We start from the raw sequence: 22,692 nt of genomic DNA on the forward strand, positions 1-22,692 counted from the left end.
CCAGGGTGAGGACACAGTAAGGATCAACCGTCTCCAATCAAGTCAGCTCTGTTTTTAAGCGCATAATTATGTTTTTACATATTGAAATAAAAGGAATTTAAAAAATCATATTTAACAAACCTACACATTACCAAATACAAAACTTTATAACCCTTTCTAGACTTCGTTCCAATTAACCTGGATGATTCAACTCGCTCGCGAAGGTCGTATATGACTTAAAAGTGAATACGTCTACAGTGTACAAGTAACTTTTAACTGTATCATATATACTCATGATAAGCAATTATTTTTGTTCCTAATTCGAATGAGCACATTCTGAGGCTTAATCTGCAAAAGGACAGATAAAATATTTCTTTGTATAATGCAAACGATACAAACGTAGTGGCTGATAATAGAGACAATGATTTAATAATCTGCAATATATCATTTGTTCTCGTTCAATCTATTGTACATATTGAAGTGATTGTAAAGTTTCAAGGAGTACTAAAATGTTGTGGTATTATGAATGTATTTAGAATATGAATAGCGAAAAACAGTCACCATATTGGATGTACATGTATGACTTGTCTTCCAACACCACGCTTGTGCCGAGGCCCATGGTCATAAAACTAATCGGTCCCATAAAAGGAGCAAATAGTTTCGCAGATACTACTTGCTATGGTTCACTCCCAATTGACAGACGACCTAATCATCAGTCAGACCAGTCAAGTGTGACCAGTGTACCTGCCTGGGTTTACCTCCTAATTACTGAGCTGCCCAATACTGTCATACATGTACTGTGGGCAGAGTAAGCGGCTCCAAGGCTCCAACTCGTTGAGTGATACAGTTTGTATGTTGCGTTAAATCTGTGTCGGGTTGCAGTTGTTTTATTAGGCAAGACCAGGGTTAGTTTTTTCAATGAAACCTTTTAGCCGTTTAGTTTGTTTTGCATTCATTTCATTAAATACATTGTAAGGTAGAATAATAACACGTTATATGGATTAAACATCTCCCTAACCTGAGTATAATCTCACATGTACTCTAAGTACCGTTCCATATTAATTTGCGGAGACACTGAATATAATTTTTGAGTTGGCATTGTATACTGTCTGAATGACTTTACACAAATCCCTGCATTCAATGGACCCGTGAAGATCTTCAACAACCCATTCTTGGCGTAAAAGGGCGACAGCGCTTGTCGTAAGAGGTGACTACCGGGATCGTTTGGTCAGGCTAGCTGACTTTGTTGATGCATGTCATCGTATCCCAATTGCGTGGATCGATGCACATGATGTCAATCACTGGATTGTCTGGTCCAGACTCGATTATTTACAGATCGCTGTCATACATCTGAAATACTGCTAAGTGCGGCGTTATACAACTACCGGTAACAAACAAACAAAATTTTGAGGAATTCACAACAATCACTATGACGAGGTATGCATATCTTGCAATCAACCTGAATCCAGTGACTGGAATGTCAAACCCAGGCTTGGTTAAAACAAGAATTGCAGTTAGATCCGCTATATGCTGTAGATCTCCTGTAGTCAAGAGATGCAATAGCGAGGCAGAACTATGTCAATTTATGAGGGACAGACAGCTACTCGAACTGAAAAACATAGCAGCCAAAGATGAAAATGAAATCATATCATGTACGAAAATAGAAATCATATCAACACAAAAAGAGAAATTGTATGAGTACTAAAACTTGCAATAGATATGAGTACCCTACTTACACACATGAATCCCATTCGACAGTCTACAACACCCGAATAACTGTCAAACAAGTTTGGGTACCCCTTCTGTTCAGGCAAGTTATTTAGTTCAATAATTTTGTATTAAAATCCTTTTCAATTTGTTTTCACCATTGCATGTTTATGTTGCTACATGAATGTTTATGTTGCTACATCTTATTGCTCATGTTTCAAAGTATTGTAAAACACTTTAATGTTTCTCCTTCTTCATCTAACGTTATAACATTTCAGGTCATTGCCATCATCTAATACACAAGAGATGATACCAAGACATATTTTATTCGGTTTTATGGTCTATGCGGTCTTACAATTGATTTTATTAGTCTTTAAATCTTCTGTCTAGTAAATATTTTCACAAACAGGGCTGTTAGCTGATATAAGGAATGTAACATCCAGTTGAGGACTGAATACGACGTACGTTAGTCTGTTGACGACGTTTCTACAATTAATATTTTGAATAAGCCGTTAATACGCCAGTTGTGACAGGGATGATGGTATGGTAGCTAATAGCAGACAGATTGACAGCCGTTGTTACGTGAGTCACTAGGTTATTAGTATGGCATTGGCCTTGTTGATTGTTACTATACTTTGAGGATTTCTGTGGCCAGTGGCGGACGTAATTCAAACTCCTTCCACACTGACATCGCACCAAATATATTTGTGAACCGATTACATAACTCTTACTGACATGGTGGGGTGGTAGTTCCCGCGAAACTGACGACACTGTAAATTGAGCGGCTCCTTTGATATCGCCTCACAACATACTTTTAATGAATGACCCATTAAACGATGATACACATCAGGATGGCGGAGAAAGTACAAGATTCGTTCTCGTTGAATATATATATCAAGGCACCAGTTCATCTTTCATAAACTTTTTGTGTCTTTGTGCTTAATATATCCACATATCAACGAAAATATGTAATACATGTATCCACAAAAATATACATGTACAGGCTAGGTATTTGCCCACACCAACACCTGCATAACTGTTTATTCACGCGTGGTGTGGCAGATTGTAATTGACTGACAGCAAGTATTGTAGAATCACCTGTAAATAAGGCCGACACTGTAATCAGACACAACGTACTAATGAGAATATGAGAATTACCATAAGAAGGCTGTTACGTTTTACCATTTTCATACCAAAAGTGCAGTTAAAAGTTGCTTTAATGTCACAATATTCACTCACGTTTTCCTCAATCGCATTGAAACATAATTCCTGCTGGTCAGTTCGACACCGCATGTAATTAAATCATTATTTTGAGATTTCATTAGAATGTAAGATGGGCCAAACTTTCTCGTCCAGCTTCTTTCAGTGGCATTTAGAAGTTGGAGTGATGAAGTAAGACGAGTTCTATGGATGAACAACTTCTTTATTACAATTAGTGCAAGATTCAGGACGCCTCACTAATTGTAATAAAGAAGTTGTTCATCCATAGAACTCGTCTTACTTTCTCGTCCAGATTGAAATATTTCAATAACTCCGCAAAATAGTTGAATTAAGTTAAAATTTGTTAAATTATGTGACATGAAACTTCTAAGAACACCTTTATGTATATGCGACACTAAAACACAAGTTTTGAGCAAAGGAAAACACTCCCGCCCATGGGCCAAAGTTTCTCGTCCAAAGCGAAATATTTCAATAACGCCGTAAAATAGTTGAATTAAGTTAAAATTTGTTAAATTATGTGACATGAAACTTCTAAGAACACCTTTATGTATATGCGACACTAAAACACAAGTTTTGAAATATTCTCGCCCATGGGCGAAATATTTCAATAACTCTATAAAATAGCTGAATTAAGTAAAATTGAGTAACATTATATGCCATGAAAATGGTAAGAACACCTGCATGTATTTGCAAAACAAAAACATAAGTTTTGAGTAAAGGAAAATATTCTCGCCCATGGGCGAAATATTTCAGTATCGCTATAAATTAGTTGAATTAAGCTAAAATGAGTTAAATTTTGTGTCATGGTACTTAAATAAATAAATTTAATGTATTTGCGAAACAAAAACATGAATTTTGAGTAAAGGAACATATTCTTGCCCATGGGCCTGCCCATGGGCCAAACCTTTTTCTCGCCCATGGGCGAAATATTTCAACATTGCTATAAAATAGCTGAATTAAGTTAAAATGAGTTAAATTTTGGGTCATGATACTTGAATAAATACATTTAATGTATTTGCGAAACAAAAACATGAGTTTTGAGTAAAGGAACATATTCTCGCCCATGGGCCAAACCTTTTTCTTGCCCATGGGCGAAATATTTCAATATGGCTTTAAAATAGTTGAATTAAGTTAAAATGAGTTAAATTTTGGGTCGTGATACTTGAATGAATACATTCAATGTATTTGCGAAACAAAAACATGAGTTTTGAGTAAAGGAACATATTCTCGCCCATGGGCGACATAGTGTAAAAATTGAGTTTTTGAAAAAAAATTGTTTATTTTTTCTTCCTTTGTGTGTTCCCATGAAAACAGCATGTTTAATTTTGTAAATACCTTTAACCGAGACTGTGCAAAGACCGTAGAGTTTCTGGACTTTTGGGTTTCCAGAATTAAAATGTGACGTGTTATATGCATATGTGATCATGGTGATAATACTGAGTATGCACATGTGTGATCATGATGATAATACTGAATATACACATGTGTGATCATGATCATAATACTGAATATGCATATGTAATCATGGTGATAATACTGAATATAACACGTCACATTTTAATTCTGGAAACTCAAAAGTCCAGAAACTCTATGGTCTTTGCCCTGTCTCGGTTAAAGGTATTTACAAAATTAAACATGCTGTTTTCATGGGAACATACCAAGGAAGAAAAAATGAAAAAAGAATTGTTCAAAAACTCAATATTTACACTTTGTCGCCCATGGGCGAGAACATGTTCTTTTACTTAAAACTCTTGGTTTTGTTTCGCAAATCCATTAAGTGTGTTTAATTTTGTAAATACCTTTAACCGAGACTGGGCAAAGACCGTAGAGTTTCTGGACTTTTGGGTTTCCAGAATTAAAATGTGACGTGTTATATGCATATGTGATCATGATGATAATACTGAATATACAAATGTGTGATCATGATGATAATACTGAAAATGCATATGTGATCATGGTGATAATACTCAATATACATATGTGTGATCATGATGATAATCATGATAAAACTGAATATACAAATGTGATCATGATGATAATTCTGAATATACACGTGTGATCATGGTGATTATACTTAACATGACCACACATGATAATGAGATTACCAGTCAATGTTCGCAGTTCACCAAGCAGGAACATGTAAGGCTCCCATGAGTACCTGTGCCACCATCTACTATTCCTGTTCAATCATTGTTCACTATTTATTGGTGCTTCAGCTTCTAAATGCCACTTAAGGATAATTATATTTGTTTCAGACGATATGGCTCTGAGAGTCAGTGCACAAAGAAGGAGTTGCCCGTTGAAACTCATATGCTAAATGGAAAAAAAGAAATATTTTGGCCAAGGCTGGGCTCTGTCGGGGGAGGCAGGAACCGATACATTAAAAGTAATTATTTAACTCGTCACATTTAGGTTACCGGTACAACTTTTTCTTCACATCGAAGATATGTTTGCCGAAGATTGTGCTAATAGTGTTACAAACATGTGCTTGTGAATCTAGATTGGATTACCAATTTTCTATTGGCCCCATAATATGGTGTTCAGAGTTGCTTCCACTTTGTGTGCCAGAACCTATTGTCATGTGTTCGAAATCCGGTTCTCCCTGATTGTGTTTCTAGGCAGTATGGGGGTGCGGTCGGGTAGCCTAGTGGTTAAAGCGTTCGCTCGTTATGCCGAAGACCTGGGTTCGATTCCCGACATGGGTACAATGTGTGAAGCCCATTTCTGGTGTCCCCCACCGTGATTTTGCTGGAATATTGCTAAAAGCGGCGTAAAACCATACTCACTCACTCACTTCTAGGCAGTATGCCCCATAGTTGTATTCTCAGGATATTCTCATTCTCATATTTCATCTTGGATTTCACCGAAGTGGTAAACGTCTGAGACCTGCATGCTTCTGGCTCTCCTCCCACATTTAGTACACACGCCGTGATATAGCTGAAATTCTGTTCAAACCCTCATTCAGTCACTATCATTTGATGACTGGGGGAAATTGAAGTTGTATTTGTATTGCTATGGATGATATGGATCAGGAAAAGTGGTCATGCAGCTTCCATAGTTTGTTGTTAAACGCCACACTCAGCAATATTCCAGCTATGTGACATTGGCCTGTAAATAACAGTGTCTGGACCAGTGATTGATATTAGGAGCAAAAATCCATGCTGTCAGAATACGATGACACGTGATCAACCGAGTCATCCGATTTATTTGGTCGCCTCTTACAACCAGCACGGGTTGCTGGGGACCAGTTCAAACCCAGAATCCCCAAGGGGAGCAGCTTCTTCACACACTGAGACTAACAACAAAGTGTTTTTGATATCAGATGATATCAAATTCGAGAACATTCCACTAGTAAATTGGAGCAATAAACTGTAATGAGACTACCACTCACTTAATGTGAGATGTAAATAATCGAGTCTGGGCCAGACAATCCAGTGATTAATATCATGAGCGTCGATCCACGCAATTGGGATTAATGACATGCATCAACCAAGTCAGCGAGCCTGACCACCCGATCCTGTTCGTAAGAGGAGACTAATGGGTCGTCAGGCTCGCTGACTTGGTAGATGCATGTCATCGATCCCAATTGCGTGGATCGACGCTCATGATATTAATCACTGGATTGTCTGGTCCAGACTTGATTATTTACAGACTGCCATCATATAGCTGGAGTATTGCTGAGTGCGGCGTTAAACAACAAAACAACCAAATCATGTGAGATGGAGGCACAATTTAATGTATGATGAGTTTAAGAGTTTAAGACATGGTGATGACAAAATAGAGAACAAAGCGTATGACTTGATGACCAGGGGATGGTGTTGGACAGTTCAGTATTAACTTTGTACATGTGCAAGTAATTCAGTAGCCATTATTGGTAGGGCTGGCTAAAAAGTTCGATATTTTGAATTATTGTTGATGGGAAGAACTATTAACGATTTTCGATATGAAATTGTTGTCACGATAATAACTGACATAAACTATAGTGATGAAATAAAGTTTAGATTTACCGAAACAGACTTGTTAATGTCAGTAATGTCAATTGTTGAAGACGGGGAGCAACAGTTTTCGTTATTTCTCAAATGTCCACAAAACAAATGTTTCACTGCTCACCAGTGAAATGAACTATGTTGATTTTTGGGAATTTCTCGCATATTTGCTTAAAGTTACTTTTTTGATATTTATTGATAATTTATCGATATTTAGTTAGCATTATTGATCTATGTTGACAATGATAGCCCGACCTAAGTATTGGTGTAGGTTGACAGTTTTCTTGATTAACTTAACTCTAAATTCCCTCCCGATGTATGTGGAGATTAATGGTCTGTATTATAGCATCGTTATCATCCATTGGTGAGATATTGTGTGAGATCTAGTTTTACATGTTTATTGACTCGTGTAGATATATTTGATATCAGAAGACACAAGGATGTGATTTTCTGTATTTTAAGAAAGTGTCCACCAAACTACCTGTTTAGTGATGCTCTGTATATTTCTATGTTTGAATACACAGTGCCATTAAATACACAGTGCCATTTAGAAAGTGGTCAAATGTAACTAATATTGTATTTGGGATAACACTTTCTTAGTAAAGTACAGATTCTAGTACTTTTTTTGGTTGAGTCCCGTCCGGGATTCGAACCCACGCCTGCCAGGGTGAGGCACACAAAGTCAGCGATCTTACCCACTCAGCCACCGAGGCTTCCACTAAAAATGAAAGTCCGGTTGAGAGTTTTATCTGTAACCATGGTAATACTGATGTGTTCTGGCTTCAGACTGCACTGCTCCACCGAACATCACGGGGGCTGACGTCGACTGCAGGGATTACAACGGTAATGTGGTTGTCCGAGTCTACGACACCTGCCGAGTCAACTGCGTCTCGCCTGGTAAGGCAGCCAGCCAGGCGACAACCACATGCCAGACTGACGGACGGTGGGAGGGCGTCAAATGCGTGCCACACAGTGAGTCCAGAAGTCATGTACATCATGGATTGTGAAAACCCATCTTCCCAAGGCAAGGATGTTAACTGACTTTAAAAGTCCAGTTTCCACCCTTGCTGAACTAGGCTGGAATACTGGAGTTACATTTTGGCTGGCCTATGAGTCTATGCATAGTCTGGTCCGTAAATAACATGCATTAAATGTGCAGATGTTGGTCGACTGCAGGATTTACAAAACGTGTACTGTAAACATATTTTTGACAGATATTTTGTAAATGTTTTCATGTTTTTAAGCAAGGTGCCTACCTGTTTTGATGCCCTTTGCGGGGTAAGACCTGTTTTATTACAATATAGATCTTAATTATCGATCAGATCATCTTGACTGGACACCACCATTTTTTTTTTAGCAAATGCAAGTGATATGAGAGATGGAATCTGATTGGTCAGTAGGAGGGACATAGAAGGGACATAACTCATAATAGCCAATGGTAGCACTGCCTGGAAATTCCAGCTTAGTTCAGCAGGGTGGAAACTAGACTTTTATGGTCAATCCCTTGCCTCGGGAAGATGGTGAAAACCTGTAAAATTATCTTTTTTGGCTTTATCAGCATTTAATGATTATAACAAATATTTATGTTTTTACTACATTTGGAATATTTATACTGATAGTTCATTATGAGAAAAATGTGTGTTGTCAATGCATTTATATATGTGTGTTTACAATGTCTATGTTGGTTCCTTACTTTAGGAACTAATATGGTTGTTGGTCTCTAGACAAGGGGCTATCATGTGCAGATATTAAATTATTATTAAATATATTATTATAGGTAGTATTCTCAGACATCTGTAGTACACAATGATAACTATTTTCTATTTCTGGTGTCCCCCGCCATGATTTTCCTGGAATATTGCATCCTCGTAGGTTGTCCCCCATTGGAGAACTCCATGAGATCCGATGGGAATGCGTCATGTGACACTGCCGCTTGGCTTCCACTGAACTCAACATGTTCGGTGACCTGTCCTCCGGACTATGAGCCCGCGTCCCGAGTCTTCCAGTGTGTACAGGGCCTGTGGGACATCTTGAAGACCTGTGCACCGCGGGCCCCAGGTAATCATTGCTTTACTTCTCTGATCTTTGGTCATTCTGTACATTCTACTTGTGGAGGCTAGGATTTGGAGTCACCTCATGGTTTTAGGTGAGTACCTGGGTTTGACTACCCACGTGTTAGGTGCCACCTTGGTCTCTCGTCTCTCATTAAAATCAGATCTTAGTTCTCGCTATCGCTAAACAAAGATCTGAGGACATCCCGTTATGGGTCACATCAGAACGATCTTTCATCCGACCAATCAAAGCATCGCTTACCAGATCATGAAAGTGACAGTCAGAATGTGTTTTCTAATCATGCAATCTTGAAAACGTTAACACAGTGTATTCCGAACAACAGTTACAGGCCGTACGACTGATTCTGTCAAAATTATAGTCTATCTTTCGCTTCCATGGGATAAACATTTGACAGAGGAGGCGTTGCAAAGTATGTGGGAAGCACTGTCATACAATCTCAACCATATATTAGAAAATCCGGAATGTTGGTTTGTTCAGTTTTCAAAATTTTAATCGAGAACTGTGTCAACATATTTTTCAAGTGTAGTCTGAAATGGAAGTTCCCAGGTTGAAACGAGTGCCCTTAAGCTCTAGAAGCTTCTTTCTAATTGGCTGATGTCGACTTCTTGTTAGTCATTTCAGTGGTTGGTCAAAGTTTCGCGAAAGGTTGTTCTGCCGTGACCCGTAATGGGATGTCCTCAGATCTGTGTTTAGATTTTAATGAGATTGGGATTCTCACAGTAGGGAGTAATAACATGGCCAGATATGAATTACCGGTAGATATATAGTTATCACTTTGTTAGCTAATCTAATTCACCCCAACGCAACCCAGTTTATGTTACAAAATATTCACTAACTCTCTTCCCTTCACTTCAACCCTGTGTGTCATAGACACATTTACTTTTGAAATTCAAATAATACCAACGCAAAAATGAATGTTCAATGTAAAAGAACATAAGCATGAACCTATTTACATAAATATGCTACTCATGCCACAAGATATGGACAGGTGCATCATCACAACAACGATGACAGTTAAAGCTGTATTAGGATTCGTAATGACAGCCTTGTCTTTTTTATAACTCCATCACACAGCAATGCCTTTCATCTTACTCCAAGCAACTTACATTATCCCTCACAAGCCTGCCCGCCTGAGAAACCAAAGACCCACCAACTCGGTTTAGCCCTCACACCCACCCACCCAACCACTCAGTTTCACCCTCCCATCGACCCACGCACCCATCAGTGCTAAGTTTTGAATAAAACCACATTCACACGCTCTCTGACGCATTCAAAATCTGTTCCTAGCTCATTCTTCATATTGAAGTCCAAGCTCTTAAAGATTTATACCTTGAATGTGATATTCTTTAGTGGGATTTAAATATCTGCTGTCAAACTTTTAGTCAGTTGTCTTTCCATTATTATTTCAAATAATGTTGTCAGTTTCAAGGAACCACGAACCTGAAGATGCAGCTGATTGGAAGACGCCTACAATCTGCATCGGGGTGTTTTTGGTACTCTTCGTAATTGGACTATGCATAATTTGTATATGTAGAAGAAAAAATAGAAAAAAGCCAGGTAAATATGTCTCAGTTGTCATCACACATCACATCATTGTTAGAAAATATACTCTCATATTACAACTAATTCATTCTCACGTTGAATAGGACAAGTATTAGCTCACTTTGACATCTTCCATGAGGTTTGCATGTCTGCTGTATGTTCTTGTGCCAGGAATTCTTCAAAGAAAGGGGGCACGGGTGTCCCAGTCATCTAAGGCGCTCCGATTCGCTGTGCGTCCCTTGGGCACGCCAGAAACCTATGATTGTGAGTTCGAATCCCAATTCGCTCCTATTATGTTTCTATACTCGTTGGTTTCACCGAAGTGGTAAACCTGCGTCACTTTGGGTTTTCCTCCCACATTAAGCTGACCCCCCATGATATAACTGGTATACTGTTAAAAGCGGTGTTTCAAAACTCTCTCACTCACTCTTCAAAGACATCTCCTCTGCCACAGAGTAATGTTGTGAATTCCTTTGTGGATCAGCTTGAGATGTGTGATGATGTCCGTCAATTAGGACATAGGCATACTGTGTTTTCGATGTAGAGCTAGGTTACCTGAAGATTTAACAGTGCTATTTGAATTTGAAACCGAGCTCACAGTACAAAGTTTCAAATGTTATTTCAGTGCGGTTTTATCAGCTGTTTCGATGTGAGGTGGTTATTGTGATTTGTTACCTCTGATTGACCAATCAAAATCAAGTATTTCCCAATTTCAAGGTATTTAATTTCTTCACTGCGCATCCGTCATGTGTTGGACTTCAACAGAAGCTGAGGTTATTTCTAAGTTCTTCATACAATATTTGGTTGTTTGTAACCAGAATGATTCAGTTAGGATGGACATTATCAGGGTGTGGAACCATCGCTCCTTCTCTTCTCCCGCTGAGATAGGATCCAATAGAAGTAGGCTTCCCTACCTTGTGTTTGTTATTTTAAGCCACACTGAACAATATTCCTGCTGTGACAGCAGTCTGTAAATAATAGTCTGTGATTGACATCATGGGCATCGGTTCACACAACTGAGATACAATGGCTTGTTATCAACCAAGTCACCAAGCTTGGCCTGGCCACAAAATCGCCATCTTCCTGAAGCAAGAGAGTTAACTGACTTTAATCAGAGACCATATAATAGATATAATATATCTCTGCTTTAATAGTCCAGTTTCCACCCTTGCCGAACTAGGTTGGAATTCCTAGGCTCTATCGTAGCGCCACCAGTGGCTATTACTAGTTATCTCCCTTCTAAGCCTCTCCTTTAGAACAATCAGACTCCACCTCTCGTATCACTTGCATTTTCTTCAAACAAAACAGTGTCGCCCAGTCAAGACGATCTGATCGATAATCATGGTTTATGTTGTGATAAAACGGGTCTTACATCGCCCAGTGCGTGAGCACCTTGATTAAACTAAATCTGCATGACAGTTTACGAACTGGATTTCGATTTCGTTGCACGATTTTAATTGGACTATGCATAGACTCATTAGTCCATCCAAAATGTAATAATACCAGCCTAGTTCGGCGAGGTTGGAAACTGGACTTTTATAGTCAGTTAACTCCCTTGCCTTGGGAGGATGCCAAATCGCATGAGTTGCTGGGGTCCTATTTAACAAGGAACCCTCATGGGTCATACCTTCGGATGTTGGATCATCAATCTGGTCGGCACAATGACAGCTACTGGGGTACTTTCTCTTCTGACATCCCCTGAACCATATATGGATTGTAATGAATTAAATGGCTGACATATTTTCAAGGCATCAGTCATATATTTTGGTTTCTCTCTTAAAAAGGGTAAATAAGAATTCCTTTTCTATTGCCGGATCATTCATTTTAATACATCACTATATGAGTGCAATAATCTTGTGCCCTACATTAAACCCTATTTCACCTCACCACGTCATTAAAACTGTTGATTTCATATCCAGGTGAGCTACTGTTATCAAAGTCCAACTGTCCTTGAAAGCTGAAACCTGGATGGTTTGAGATTATAAGTAATCATAGACTCAAATATGGACAATGAATCAAAGTAAGAAATCAATCAGGTCATTTTCCTGCAGTCCCTCGCTCATAATGTTGCTTTTTTTGTTCTGAATTAAAATAAATGTACCTTTCCAGATTTTTCATTGAAGAATCTGAAAATGGAGGATGAGTCTCTCTTATCCACATCCCCCTCCTCCTCCTCCTCCTCATCTGTGATCACCAGCACCGGTTCCAGCAGCAGGAGTGAGGGCAGTGAGCAGTTGTCACAGTCCGAGGTTGTGGTTGATGTGGGAGAGGGAGAGGGAGAGAGTGATGGGCTAAGCACTGATGAAGAAGCTAAGGAACCACCACCTTCATATAGAGCTGTTATGCGTGAGGTTCCTAGTGGAAATGGTATGTGTGTGTTTCACCAGGTATATGTTGTGGCCAGCTTACAGTGGCTTGTTGTTGTTGTTGTTGTTGTTGTTTAAAGCCGCACTCAGCAATATTGCAGCTATTTGACGGCGATCTGTAAATAATCAAAGCCTGGACCAGACAATCCAGCAATTGACATCATGAGCATAGATCCACGCAATTGGGATATGATGACATGTGTCAACCAAGTCAGCGAGCTTGACCACCCGATCCTGTTAGTTGCTTTTTATGGCAAGCATGGGTTGCTGAAGACCTATTCTACCCCAGGTCTTCACGGGGAGACAAGCATGGGTTGCTGAAGATCTATTCTATCCCAGATCTTCACGGGTGCAGTGGCTTGTGAATGGTGTTGAGTGCATGGTTGATTTGAAGAGTGCATGGTTGATTTGAAGAGTGCATGGTTGATTTGAAGAGTGCATGGTTGATTTGAAGAGTGCATGGTTGATTTATACTCGGACCCTGTTGTACCGTGGCATTTATCGTATCATGGCATTTGTGATTTCCGATAGTTCACGCGGGACATGCTTCCTAGCGATGGTTTACTAATGCAAATCAGTAACTAGGAAATGCCGCTTCATGTCAATTTCAATTTCTTTGTAATGTTCCGTCTCCTGTAAGTAAGCAATTATCAACACATCGATACTTATTTCTGACATCTTTTTAATATTGCCTTACCCCCATCTGTCAATGGACTTCGATATAACCCGCAGTTTCCCAAGTAAACTTTCTCTATCGACCTGAACTAGACGGTCTGCATGTTCATGATGACAAGTAAGGTAACGGAAGTGAATTAATTATTACACATTCTGAATTTATCTTGTGCTTTGTTTGCACTTGTCTGGATCAATCAGTGAAGTCTGGCATCATCATACTTAGTGGTAGGTGGAATTATGTCCTGTTTTTGTCCAAATCCGGCCTCCATACACAACTTTTCCCTGTACCGAGATAGGCTGGAGTTCTCTCCCTTGTCAGCCTGAGAATTGCACTCGGCGTAACTATTCTAAATAATGAACTTTTATCTGTAAAATATGCATAGTAAGATAACATAAATTACATCTGATATGAAGGACACGACTAATCATAAATGTTAGTGTTTTATTCCATTTAGCATACATAGCAAGTATCGCAAAACCCTGAGGCTGCAGGCTAAAGAGTTCGTGGTTGATTTAAGGAGTGCAATACTTACAAATACAATGTACAATACATTCCATACCATACCGACTTCTTTTTTTTATACATTTCAAATGGAATTTATCATCCTCAATGCATCAAATATTCCATTGGAAATAATGCCAAATCTATCATTCTAAGAAAATGGCAATGACTCTGAGTCAAAATATTGTACATCAAAGTATGTTCATCTCTCATTCTTTTGGCCACAAATTAAGTTTGATTTCAAAGACAAGAGCTTTACAATAATTTGGGACATCTTCTACCCGATAGATGCCAATGGACTCATTGTTGTTGTGGACTCTTGTATATATAGGTGATGTCTGTGGTCCAGGATTGTGTCAAGTGGGGTTGTGGTACTGCTATGGCGATGACCAGTGGATTTCTCTGTTGCCGGGTAAGTTCAGTAGATTCATGTGGTAGAGTAAATAACTAGTTTCTACACTTACAGTATAGTGTGCAAACAAACATACACTTGTATGATTGGATAGAATACATTTTAATCTGTGTCTTTCATCCAAATTACATTGTTCATAGTAACTTCAGGTCACATGACATCCTATTCAGTGTCTTCAGGTCACGTGACATCCTACTCGGTGTCTTTATTAGGTCACATGACATCCTACTCGGAGTCTTTAAGTCACATGACATCCTACTCGGTGTCTTCATCAGGTCACATGACATCATGACTCCAATATCTGCCTTCATGTGTTCGTGTCCTGGTATAGTAAACACATATTTGCAGCATTTTTTAAAGTTATCAGTTATTTTCATGCTTATTTGTTTCCAGTGTTTCATTGTTGATGCAGAATAGCAATGATTTTCCTAAGATATATGACCAGTGTCCCCATTAACATTCAAATGTATTTTCATGTGTTTTTGTTACACCTTTCAGACAATGAACTTGCCGTTGCTGAGGAAACAGAATTGAGCATAAGGGCTCGTTGCTCCAAGGGCCATGACATACTCAGGTTGAAATGTGGGCCCCCATTTAGTGATTACCAGGAGTGGGCGGACAGGATGAAGGTGACCATCAAACGGGCGGATGCTGGCAGCTTCTTGTTGTGGACGCAGTGCTCCCACCTGGAGGATCTGTTCGTTGTTGTTGTCAACATTCAGCTGACTGGTATTGTATAAAACAGCATTCTTTCAGGAATTTGTAGGATCATGATATAAACCAATTTGATTATAGGTTATAATTGGGCATGAACGAATGTGTCCCATGTCTTCTTAATGTCTAGGTTAATATATTAGAATGCAGGATGGCCACCTCTTGGGCCATTTGGTGGTAATGGCAAGTTTTATTTAATTTATTTAGGATACACATTGTTTGATGGATAAAAAATATTTTACGACAAGTCATGCTTGTGTGTTGTATTTCATGACAGACTTCGGTTGTGTGTTGTATTTCCAGACAGACTTTGGTTGTGAGTTGTATTTCATGACAGACTTCGGTTGTGAGTTGTATGTCATGACAGACAACCGCTGTGTGTTGTATTTACAGACAGACTTCGGTTGTGAGTTGTATTTCATGACAGACCATGGTTGTGTGTTGTATTTCATGACAGACCATGGTTGTGAGTTGTATTTCATGACAGACCATGGTTGTGAGTTGTATTTCATGACACACCATGGTTGTGAGTTGTATTTCATGACACACCATGGTTGTGAGTTGTATTTCATGACACACCATGGTTGTGAGTTGTATTTCATGACACACCATGGTTGTGAGTTGTATTTCATGACAGACTTCGGTTGTGAGTTGTATTTCCAGACAGACCATGGTTGTCAGTTGTATCTCATGACAGACTTCGGTTGTGAGTTGTATTTACAGACAGACTTCGGTTGTGAGTTGTATTTCATGACAGACCATGGTTGTGAGTTGTATCTCATGACAGACCATGGTTGTGAGTTGTATTTCATGACACACCATGGTTGTGAGTTGTATTTCATGACAGACTTTGGTTGTGAGTTGTATTTCATGACAGACCATGGTTGTGAGTTGTATTTCATGACAGACCATGGTTGTGTGTTGTATTTCCAGACAGACCATGGTTATGTGTTGTATTTCCAGACAGACCATGGTTGTGTGTTGTATTTCATGACACACCATGGTTGTGAGTTGTATTTCGTGACAGACCATGGTTGTGTGTTGTATTTCTAGACAGACCATGGTTGTGAGTTGTATCTCATGACAGACCATGGTTGTGAGATGTATTTCATGACAGACCATGGTTGTGAGATGTATTTCATGACAGACCATGGTTGTCAGTTGTATTTCATGACAGACCATGGTTGTGTGTTGTATTTCATGACAGACTTTGGTTGTGTGTTGTATTTCCAGACAGACTTTGGTAGTGAGTTGTATCTCATGACAGATCATGGTTGTAAGTTGTATTTCATGACAGACCATGGTTGTGAGTTGTATGTCATGACAGACTTCGGTTGTGAGTTGTATGTCATGACAGACTTCGGTTGTGAGTTGTATTTACAGACAGACTTCGGTTGTGAGTTGTATTTCATGACAGACCATGGTTGTGACATGACAGACCATTGTTGTGTGTTGTATTTCCAGACAGACCATGGTTGTGAGTTGTATTTCATGACACACCATGGTTGTGAGTTGTATTTCATGACAGACCATGGTTGTGAGTTGTATTTCATGACAGACCATGGTTGTGAGTTGTATTTCATGACAGACTTCGGTTGTGAGTTGTATTTCATGACACACCATGGTTGTGAGTTGTATTTCATGACACACCATGCTTGTGAGTTGTATTTCATGACACACCATGGTTGTGAGTTGTATTTCATGACAGACCATGGTTGTGAGTTGTATTTCATGACAGACCATGGTTGTGAGTTGTATTTCATGACAGACTTCGGTTGTGAGTTGTATTTCATGACTCACCATGGTTGTGAGTTGTATTTCATGACACACCATGGTTGTGAGTTGTATTTCATGACACACCATGGTTGTGAGTTGTATTTCATGACAGACCTTGGTTGTGAGTTGTATTTCATGACAGACCATGGTTTTGTGTTGTATTTCCAGACAGACTTTGGTTTTGAGTTGTATTTCATGACAGATCATGGTTGTGAGTTGTATTTTATGACAGACTTTGGTTGTGTGTTGTATTTCATGACAGACCATGGTTGTGAGTTGTATCTCATGACAGACTTCGGTTGTGTGTTGTATTTCCAGACAGACCATGGTTGTGAGTTGTATCTCATGACAGACCATGGTTGTGAGTTGTATTTCATGACAGACCATGCTTGTGAGTTGTATTTCATGACATTTTTGTATGGTTCTTCTTGCAGTGTTTTTCTCCTCTGCTTTCAGATGTGACAGGCAACGTAGACCACACCAACGTAAAGGAAGTGTTCCGGACTGAAGGCTGTCTGGGGTCACTGGCCAATACGGTGCAAGAAGCGACTATTGATGGTACAGTTTCAGTGGTGGTTTACAGAGTGTACTGAAAAACATGTTACTGTTGAGCGGCAAAGCCTCTTGGGCATTCGTGACCTACACGTCTAGATGCTCCACTTCGCTTTTGCTTCCCACAATCCTTCTGGAATCTGATTTCTGTGGGTGCGCACCCATGAAGATCAGGGGTAGAATAAGTCTTCAGCAACCCATGTTTGTCGTAAGAGGCAACTAACAGGATCGGGTGGTGAGACTCACTGACTTGGTTGATGCTTGTCATCGTATCCCAATTGCGTGGATCGATGCTGGATTTTCTGGTCCAGACTCGATTATTTACAGACCGCCGTCATATAACTGGAATATTGCTGAGTGCAGCGTTAAACAACAAACAAACAAACAAACAAAACTGTGGTTTTGAGTCCGTGATACACCCTGAATATGTTTGTTAGGGCCATGCCCCAACTTGTGGTAGTCACCAGAAGTAGAAGTCAAACATCACCATATTTAGTTGTAGCCAGGAATTTACTCGCAGAGAGTATGTGAAAATGAAGTGATCTAATTGGTCTTCAGCAACCCATGCTTGTCATAAGAGGCAACAAACAGGATCGTGGTAATCAGACTTGCTAATTTCCTTGATGCATGCCATTGCTTAGATCGATGCTTATGACTTCAATCATTGGATTGTCTGGTCCAGATTCGTTTATTTACAGACCTCGATTATATAAATTGAATATAGCTGAGTGTGGTGTTAAACAACAACAAAACAATACCCCCTGCCTTGTCTGGTCCACTGCATGGCTTTGTTCTGTTCACAGCCAGTGCCTGTCACAGTCCATAGTCCGGGTTTGACCAGATTGTATAAACCTACTGCCACTTGTGTATAGTGTGTTGTATCTCCTAATAACCTATTGGGAGGATTTGCTTTTCCCCCAGTAAGACCTGATGAGTTGAGTAGTAGATGAAAGTTGTACTTGGTGTTTCAAACGTCCAATGTTCTCAAATCGAAGACAAGAAATGAAAGTTTTCATTATGGATGACTGGAATCGAACCAGCAACCGCACATATCGTGTTTAGTTTTGTAACCCACTGTTTTCCCATAGAGCCTCTGGAGCAGGTAATGAAAAATTGTTCAATTTTACTTGTCCTGACTTGCCATGCGCTCGCTGACTTGGTTGATGCATGTCATCAATCCCAATTACAATTTTCAACCAAAACCTTGTTATGACCAAATGTAAATTGGATTTTTGATGTAAATTAAACTCTTTTTAGGGTTTATAAGCCAGAGAAAACACTAACCCTCGGTTGTGGTTGAAAATGTAAACACTCGGGAGTCAGGAGTTTATTGGCTGTAAGAGTCCAGTTTCCACCCTTGCCGAACTAGGCTGGAATGAAGTGGCTGGAGCGTAGTGCCACCAGTAGCTGATACAAGTTAAATCCCTCCTATATCCCTCCTTTTGACCAATCAGATTGAAGCTCTCATATCACATGCATTTGCATCAAACAAAATGGTGGCGCCCAGTGAAGACAATCTGATCGATAATCAAGACTTTTATTGTAATAAAACGGGTCATGCCACGCAAAGTTCATCAAATAAGTTCAGCACCTTGATTATAAACATGAACAGATTTGTAAAATATCTGTGGACGCCCAGGTGATGGTACACATGCTCTGCGAATCCTGCAATCGATCGGAATCGGCCATGTTTATGAACAGGATGACAATTCCATTACGATATTTTGATTGCACTATGCTCAGAATTGTTAGTCCAGCTGAAACACCATAATTCCAGGCTAGAACGACTAGGTTGGAAACTAGACTTTTTTAGTCTGTTAACTCCCTTGCCCTTGGAAGATGTAATAGATTGTAGACAAACTGTATAAAAAAGTATGCAGGCCTTTAAGTTCCAACTGTATGACGGCGGTCTGTAAATAATCGAGTCTGGACAAGACAATCCATGATGAGCATCAATCCACGAAATTGAGATAATATAACATGCACCAACCAAGTCAGCGAGCATAGTTGCCTTTTACAGCAAGAATTGGTTACAGATGGTTACAGGGTCACTGGGTTACAGATGCAGTAATAACATACCTGTTCTGTTTCCTGCCAGCTTCCAGTGGTCCCTCCCAGCCACTCAAAGCCGAACTGACCTCCCTCCCCAGCAACCCATGTCTGTACGACATGACTGACATAGATGAGAGGGTAGTGGGTGGAGCCAGAGCTGAGGGCAGAACTATGGGCGGAGCCAACCCCAAAGCTCCTCTCCGACCTGCTAGATCAGTTACCTCCCTTGCAAGCCGGAATTCGATCCCTCCCCCAAATGATGGTAAAGTTCAGTTGGTTACAAAAAGTGTATTTCTGTATTCATTGAGTAACTTGAATTGTTTGTATCAAAGTAACCTCGTCACATGTTGCCATTAGTTGATCTATCATTGATATGGAATCAAGTGTCATAGACACTGAGTCATTTCATCAGAGATACAGTATTATTATTCAAATGAAAAACATTATCGGGTTTTTCAATTTTAGGTCATGTTGCCTATTGTTTATTAACTGTTTTCTAGGTTGTAGAAAACAAGCTAAGTGGAGTTAAAGTTCAGAAACTGTGACCTGTAACTTGAAAACTTCTTCATAGATTCTTTACAAACTTGGTGTACACTTTCTATACCTATAGGAGAGGTGTTGTGCGAAGTTTGATTTCAATATTTGGATTTACTAAAAACATGCTGCTTTTTCCATTTCTTGACTTAGAATGTTTTTCCTTAAACATTTGTGTGACCTATGACTTGAAAACTACTTCATGGCTTCTTTTCAAATTAGGGAACTGTTTCCATTCTAATAGAAGAGATACGGTGCAGTGTTTGATTTTGATATGTGTATATTTTTAGAAAGAAAATATAGTGTTTTTGATGTTATGAACTTGCTTCAGCATTTGTGCGACCTCTGAATTGAAAACTACTACATGGTTCTTTTTCCAGTGCAGGGTACAGTTTCTATATCAATAAGAGAAGTGCAGTGCAACATTTGATTTTGATAGGTGGATTTTCAGAGAAAATAATGTTTTGTTTTGAACTTAGAAATATGTTGCAGTCGAAGTCAGGGGTCTTAGTGAGCCAGGCTCACTTTGTGTCTCTGTTTGCTCACTGTGGATATATTTTATATGGTGACCAACGGCATCCAGTTGGATTCTACTACTGACAAGGTTAGGGTTTAACAAGTATGGTGGCCACTAAACAGATACAAAAAGCAGTTCTACAGGACCAACATTGAAGTAACGTCACTGGTGTGAACACTCTCATTATTTGGCTTGTTGAACTGTTTTCAGAGGAATCCGAGAGTTGTACTCTTCGGCTCAGTGGACTGAGGGCAAGGAGGCACCTAAGGAAGATATATGAAGATCTTGTTCTGAAGCTGCAACCTACAAACAATAAACACATCAATTTGACAATTTCTGGAGCAGCAATGGACATACTTGGCTTTTCAAATGAGAGAGTGGATTATTTCACGTAAGTGTTGTTGATTTTGTAGTTTAATACATATAGTTGAAGGATGTCAATCAAAAAGAATAGACCTAAATCCCTTACCATCATTGATTTGAATCACGTGATTTGTTGGCGAAACAGGATATTGGTGGTTCGAGAAGGGAGCTAACTCTGCTTGCCTAATCAAAAGTGTGAGGTTGGCCCACATTCAAAAATAAATTACAAACTACTATTTTGTCATTATAAAGCAGGGCTTGATTTTATTATATAAAACATGTACCAGTGCAACCTAATATTTATGTCTACATGTGCCAAGTGCATGTCAAAATCTTTCAAGTTTGTGTCAGACTAAACTAAACTTGTCCACACAACATTGATCATTGAACACATTCAACACCTCTAAGCTTTATTTACCCTACTACATCACTATGTAATCAATATGTGTAACTTGTCATGCTTTTGGAGGCGTGATGTCATCAAACTGTGGGTACTTCAAGATTTAATGTGCACATTTCAACTTTGAAAAATTTATGGGACCAAGGTGCAAACAGATTTTGTCTGGAGCAACTAGGTATTATGTCAACATGCACCAAGTGCAAGTTTAATCAAGTTCCACCAGTCAAGCCCTGAAAAAATTCCTGTATTTTAATTGAATTAGAATGTTCAGATGTACAAATGTGTTTGAACATCACAAAACAAATTTTTAGGCTTCTTAATATTCAGGAGTTATTTCTTTTATTTCAAGTTGCCAGAAAGGTTTGAGGTTATTGGTCCTGGGCTTGTCTCATGTCGAAGTTCAACTCAAGTTTAGACACAATTTTCAGGTTCATATGGCCTATGACTTTTATGATTGGAGTGATGTGTTAATTTGCAAAAGCTGGCTAAGTGCTATAGCCTATCGAAATGTAATTTGAAGTAAGTTTCCTATGTTTTTTGCAAAACTGTGAATTTGTGAAAAATATAATGAGAGTGATGAGCAGGTGACATTGTTCCTGGACTCTCTGTGCCTGCCTGATTTGTCAAGTCATCTCCCATTACTATAACAAAATGAGAATAATATCTGTTGCTATATATCCATGGCCCACTAAGTCAACTAAATGATGCTTTGTGTTTTACAAATGTGGGCGCTCCCGTTTCAATCCCTATACCATGTTTACCTAACGGGAAAAGTGGGTGCACAGTTTAGATAATGGTTATCTGTAAGCCAACCTATGGAAGCGTCATGATTTATAAATGAGGGCCCACCTATATTGATCACCATATTTGATGGGGGACACCATTGTACCTATGTTGGGAATCGAACCAGGGTCTTTGGCGTGAAGAGCAAAATCTTTAACCACTAGGCTACCCAACCGCCTTCATCAGCACTAAGCCACCCTAAGAGGATGTGCAAATCACAACTACTGACTTTCTAAAATGTGGACCCACCTACAGCCATCTCTAGTCAGATAACTAATGTGGGCCCACATCTGGGAAAAAAATAGTGTTAGTGTTTCATTTTTTTTATTTCTTTGGCAAGAACCATTTTCAATTTGCTGCAAATTTCAGATGGAAAGAATAATGATTACCTTAGGGATTAGATGGCAAATTAATGTTTTGACACCATTATTTGCAAATACTAAAACAACTGAGATAGCTCCAGATTGCAAAGAGAGTGACCTCCCTTTCCCATTATGAACCACTGATAATGCGGTTTCGCCGATTTGTTCGAATGATC

The 22,692-nt window shown here is 39.2% G+C and overlaps 1 protein-coding gene across 2 annotated transcripts in view; it reads left to right on the plus strand.

The window, feature by feature from the left end:
• LOC139449629 (uncharacterized) overlaps positions 1–22,692 on the plus strand; it is a 46,494-nt gene that overhangs the window by 19,681 nt on the left and 4,121 nt on the right. For both annotated transcript variants that reach the window (XM_071231106.1, XM_071231107.1), the window contains exons 5-14: positions 5,163–5,293; positions 7,680–7,865; positions 8,766–8,951; positions 10,389–10,523; positions 12,618–12,875; positions 14,383–14,463; positions 14,962–15,192; positions 17,410–17,511; positions 19,604–19,819; positions 20,819–20,999. In XM_071231106.1, the coding sequence (XP_071087207.1) occupies positions 5,163–5,293; positions 7,680–7,865; positions 8,766–8,951; positions 10,389–10,523; positions 12,618–12,875; positions 14,383–14,463; positions 14,962–15,192; positions 17,410–17,511; positions 19,604–19,819; positions 20,819–20,999 (1,707 nt within the window). The remainder of the gene's footprint in view (positions 1–5,162; positions 5,294–7,679; positions 7,866–8,765; positions 8,952–10,388; positions 10,524–12,617; positions 12,876–14,382; positions 14,464–14,961; positions 15,193–17,409; positions 17,512–19,603; positions 19,820–20,818; positions 21,000–22,692) is intronic.

The sequence above is a fragment of the Haliotis cracherodii genome, unplaced genomic scaffold (genome assembly GCF_022045235.1).
Source record: "Haliotis cracherodii isolate W230 unplaced genomic scaffold, xgHalCrac1.p SCAF_8, whole genome shotgun sequence".
Lineage (NCBI taxonomy): Eukaryota > Metazoa > Mollusca > Gastropoda > Lepetellida > Haliotidae > Haliotis > Haliotis cracherodii.